The 4893-nt window shown below is 55.7% G+C and overlaps 1 protein-coding gene across 1 annotated transcript; it reads right to left on the bottom strand.

Annotated features, from left to right (window-relative positions):
* Window positions 1-364: 364 nt before the first annotated feature.
* IL17B (interleukin 17B) lies at window positions 365-4572 on the bottom strand. Its single transcript, XM_024738263.1, has 3 exons — window positions 4500-4572; window positions 1975-2264; window positions 365-722 (listed from the first exon to the last, which is right to left on the bottom strand). The coding sequence occupies exons 1-3, from the start codon at window positions 4518-4520 to the stop codon at window positions 491-493; spliced, it is 543 nt and encodes a 180-aa protein (XP_024594031.1). The 5' UTR covers window positions 4521-4572; the 3' UTR covers window positions 365-490.
* Between the last annotated feature and the right edge of the window lie 321 nt (window positions 4573-4893).

Raw genomic sequence — 4893 nt, 5'->3', positions numbered from 1 at the left:
GCAGAGAATCTGAGTTGAAAGAGACTGTGTACATCATCGACTCTACCCAAAGGAGGAATCCGCTCCACGATACTCTTGAGAGGCTCAGCCTTAGCTGGACCCTTCCAGAGACAGGGAGCTCACTGCTTCTAAAGGGCCTCTTTGCAATGGCCCTTGACTTAACTGGGGAGAATCAACTCTTGTTCATTCCTAGATAGGTTTATACCAACCAAGCTCCAATAACGTGGCTGAAATACAGGCTTATAAACCCAAATTAAAGAAAGTAACTGTCCTAAATGGTAGACATGAAATGCAATATTTTTGTAATAACCCATCTCAGCGCTGGAGAACACTGGGTGATGGAAAAATCCTCCTTCACATTGATCGAAATCTACCTCCCACCCGGTTTTGGCTTCAGAGCCACAAGGAGCAAACCCAAAGTCTTGCTTTCCAAAAGACAGCCTTTACTTTTCATTGCCTTGCTCGGCACGGGGGTGCAGGGAGGGCTGTCTCAGAAGATGCAGGTACAGCCCACGGCGATGGTCTCCATGACGGCGCGCTGGCGGCAGGGCCCGGTGCGTGGCGGCAGCGGGCAGAGGCGACGACGCACAGGCACCTGGCTGAACACGGGCACGCTCACCATGCTGCGGTCCTCCTGCATGGTGAAGGGGTTCACGCAGCCCAGACATAGGCACCGCGCCTCCGGCAGGTCTGCAGGAATGCGGCTAGGGTCATGGTTGATGCTGCGGGAAGGCAAGAGAGAGCACAGGGCAGAAGGATGGTTGTGGTAAAGACAAATTAGTGCCCACCCCCGATGCCCCTGCCTTTCCTAACCCAGGTTTTGATTGCACAGCAAGACCGTGCCGTGCTGGAGGAAAGGCAGTGGGCTTGCGGACCTGCAGCATCAGCACCACCTGGGAGCTTGTTAGAAATGCAGAATCTCTCCCTACCCCAGACCTCCTGAATCAGAACCTGTATACTCTTAAGATCCCCAAGAAAGTCATGGGCACAGTAAAGTAGAAGCCCAGCTTCGGACGATCTTTATGGACCCTTCCAGTTGCCACATTCCAGGTATGGGAGCCACTAGCGACATGTGGCTGTTTGAGCTTAAAATAATCAAAATTAGCTCCCCAGTCACACTAGCCACATTCCAAGGGCTTAGTAGTCACACGAGGCTAGTGGCTACCATATTGGACTTTACACTGTCACAGAAAGCTCTATTGAACATGCTCTTCTAGAGTCTCAGGACATAAGGTGTGTGGCTAAAAATCTTTGGCCTGGGTTCATGAGTGAGGACCCTTCAGGGTCAGTCCTTTTCTTCATTATTTATTCTCCACATATACACATGGCCCCTTCTGTGTGCCCAGGTGGTGTGCTGGGAAGTGGAGCTACAACCAAGTTAAGACACCACTCCCGTCCCCTAGGGGCAGCAGGTCTTGATTCCCAAGCCCAGCTGTACATCCTAACCATGTGGAGATGTAGATAATGCCACTTGCTGGGCCTCATCCCTGGAGATTCTGATTGAATGGGGCATGAGAATCCTTAGATGATTCTGATGCAGGCACTGGGATGGTCCCAGTCTAGCGTGAGAGACAGATGTGCACACAGCCAACTCAGTACTGCCTGGAAGTGCTGTAACTAGAGGTGTGTACAAGACACTCGGAGCTGGAGGACGAGACGTTTGGGAAAGGCCTTGCAGGCCCTTCACTGGAGACTTGGAGAACACAACGGCAGTGCCCTGCATGGATATCTCATTTAATAACAAGCCTATGAAGTAGATATTATTATCACCTCCACTTATAGTTGAGGAATCTGAGGCTCAGAGAGGCTAAGCAACTTGCCCAAAGCCACACAGCCAGTAAAAGGCAGAGCCAGGATGCAAACCCAGGCCTCCAAATCCAAGGTCTTAGCTCTTACAATGACAGGGAGAGTGGGCGAGGCATCCCCTCCAGCCCCCAACACACAGCTTACCCACTGCTGCCCAGCCTGGCCTACCTGTAGCCCCAGGGCGACAGGCTCCTCTTGTTGGACAGCCACAGCTGCAGGTTGACCTCACACTTCCTCCTGGCCGGCTCGGAGCTGTTCCTCAGCTGGGCCACCATCTCCCCCAGGTTCCTCTCATATTCCTCCATGCGGGCATATGGCTTTGCCTGGGACACGAGGTCCAGCGGCACCTGGTGAGGCCCAGGGGCCAGGGTCCCAGGCCGCCCTTGCCCCTTCCTCTTGCCTTTGGGGTTCCTGGGCTGGCCCAGCCCCAGGAAGATGGAGATGGTGAGGAGGAATAGCTGAGGAGGAAGGCCACAGGTCAAAGGTGGGAGAGCCAGGTCTCCCTCTGGGCTAAGATTTGGGGCCCAAGGAAGGGGAAAGGAAGAGGCAAGGCCTCTATCAGGGCTACCCTCACCTGTCGTGCCCTGGCCTGGTCCCACCAGCCCACCACATGTGTACAGATGCACATATGCACCACGCTCATCGCTAAGTCCTGATGCACCTCTTAAGAATCTCCCCAGGGCTTCCCTGGTGGCGCAGTGGATGAGAGTCCGCCTGCCGATGCAGGGGACACGGGTTCATGCCCCAGTCCGGGAAGATCCCACATGCCGCGGAGCAGCTGGGCCCGTGAGCCATGGCCGCTGAGCCTGCGCGTCTGGAGCCTGTGCTCCGCAACGGGAGAGGCCACAACAGTGAGAGGCCCGCGTACCGCAAAAAAAAAAAAAAAAAAAAAAAAAAAAAAAAATCTCCCCAGCCATCCACTTCACTATCTGTACCACCAGCCTCCCCTTCTTGGACAGCTCAACCAGCCTCCTACCTGGTACCCCACATCCTCCCCTGTCTCCTTCCAATCAATTCTCCACACCCTGACCAAGGATGGGTGTTTGAAATGCAAACCTATTAACATCACCTGCCCAGGCCAGACCTCTGCTGAGTTCTCCTCCCTCAAATCACTCCTGGCTGCCCCTCACACCCGTGCTTCAGCTGCCCCTCACACCCGTGCTTCAGGTCTTGGCTCCAGTGCCACTTCCTTAGGGAGGCCTCTGTGGACCTTCTTGGGCTCTCAACACCTGATGCCTCTTGCGTGACTGTAGTCTCACGGTGCATACATGTGATTCTTTCATATGTTGGGCCCACACCTAGCACAGGCTCCATGAGGGCCAGCATCATATCCATTCCCACACACTGCCTCGTCCCCTGTGTCTGCACGGTACTGGGCACTTAGGTATTCAGTAAACATTTGCTGAGTGAATGAATGCCTGTCACCACCCCTGCCCATCTGTCGCTTACAGTCTGGCAAAGAAAACAGACGGCGAACAAGAAAACGTGCACCTAAGCCTCGCTAGCAGCAGTGTGTGGATGGGACCACACAGCGTGTGGTTAGAGAAGAGCAGGGCCACCCGCTTAGCCTTGTGGCAGTGGGGTGGTCTTGCAAAGACTTTCTGGGGAGGGGGCGTGTCTGGTGAGGTTTGAAGGATAAGACAGAGGCAGATATGGGCAGAGGGAGCCTAAAAATTGTATGGCGTGGGGGAAGGAAAGTGTGAAACGAAGTTTCAGTTGGTTAAGAGCTTTGCTGAAAGGAGGCTGAAAGAAGCGGCTGGGAGATGCAGCTGGGGAGGTGGGCAGGTCATGGCCAAGGATCCCTGTTGGCCTCCATGACAGCTTTGCTCCCCTCGTCCACACCCGGACCCTCTGCCTGCCTGACCCCTTGTCCACCCTCACCCGACCATCCACATCTGGGAGCATCAGGAAAGCCTCTCACTCACACGGGAGAGGACCTGGGAGCCCAGCAGAACACAGACTCCTCAGGAAGCCGGGAGAGAAGGGCCAGGACTTGGGTGAGGGCCAGGGCTGGTCAGAAGGGAGGACCCTCTAGGGGGAATTTCATCTCCTCGTTGAATCTAGCCAGGCTCCCACCTGCCCTGTATCCCTCACCCTACCACCCACACGGCCCGTGCCAATCTACCCAGCCAGTCTTGACCCTTAGAAACAAGTTCCGGCAGAGCCCCTCTCGGCAGAACCATTTCTTGGCACAAAATCCATGACAGATTCAAGTGGCTGAATTCTTCCATTTTGGTCCTAGATTCTGCAGCAGAAAAATGTCTCCCTAACAATTGGCTTTCTCATCGGAGCTTCTCACATGGCGTTCTTAAACTCTGGCTCTCCCTTTATAGATGGGAAACAGAGAAACAGAAGGACTTGCCCAGGGTCACACAGCCTGGATCTCAGGACCCAGAGGCTCTTTGGAAAAACCCCGATAACGGAGATGGCCAAGATCTCCCCAGATGCCTTTGGCCTGAAAGGGCTTCAGTGTCATGGGGCTGAGCGCAGCTCAGGAGCCGAGCTACTGGCCATGGCTGCAGCCTCTGAGACCCGTCTCTGTTTCCTTCGTGTCCTGGGGGAGAGGACAGAGGGAGAACTCACCTCTGCAGATTCCAAGCCAAACAGAGGCTGCTATTAATCAATAGAGAAGAAGTAACGAAACATTCAGGCCCTAAAAAGGGATGGGGGTGGAGTGGTGAATCGTCACGTACCAGGTTGTGTGGCCAGTCCATCCTGCGAGCCAGGCGATCGGCCTGCAGCTGCCACCCGCCTGGAACCCCAGATGCCTCCGCCAGGAGAATGGCAGCAACAGGACGGCGCGAAGCAATTATAGCTCGTCAGGGGGTTGCCGGGGGAGTGGGTGGGTGGGCTCGTCATCGCCTGGGAGCCTTGGGCCCCCAGCTGGCTGGGCCTGGCGCAGTGGCAGGCGGTGAGGGGCGTGGGGGCAGGCCAGGAGCTGGGACGAGGTGCCCAGGGGCTGTTGACTGAGGGACAATGCCCTGTGTGTCTGATGGGGCTCTGGCGGGTGGCACCTCCGCCTGTGGCCTGCGGCCGGCCGCCCAGCCAGCACCCACAGGGCCGCCTGAGACAATCGGCTTCGTTAGT

Source organism: Neophocaena asiaeorientalis, unplaced genomic scaffold (genome assembly GCF_003031525.2).
Source record: "Neophocaena asiaeorientalis asiaeorientalis breed wild unplaced genomic scaffold, Neophocaena_asiaeorientalis_V1.1 scaffold404, whole genome shotgun sequence".
Classification (NCBI taxonomy): Eukaryota; Metazoa; Chordata; class Mammalia; order Artiodactyla; family Phocoenidae; genus Neophocaena; species Neophocaena asiaeorientalis.
The sequence above is the reverse complement of the archived record's forward strand: the minus strand, read 5'-3'. Positions and strand labels throughout refer to the sequence as shown.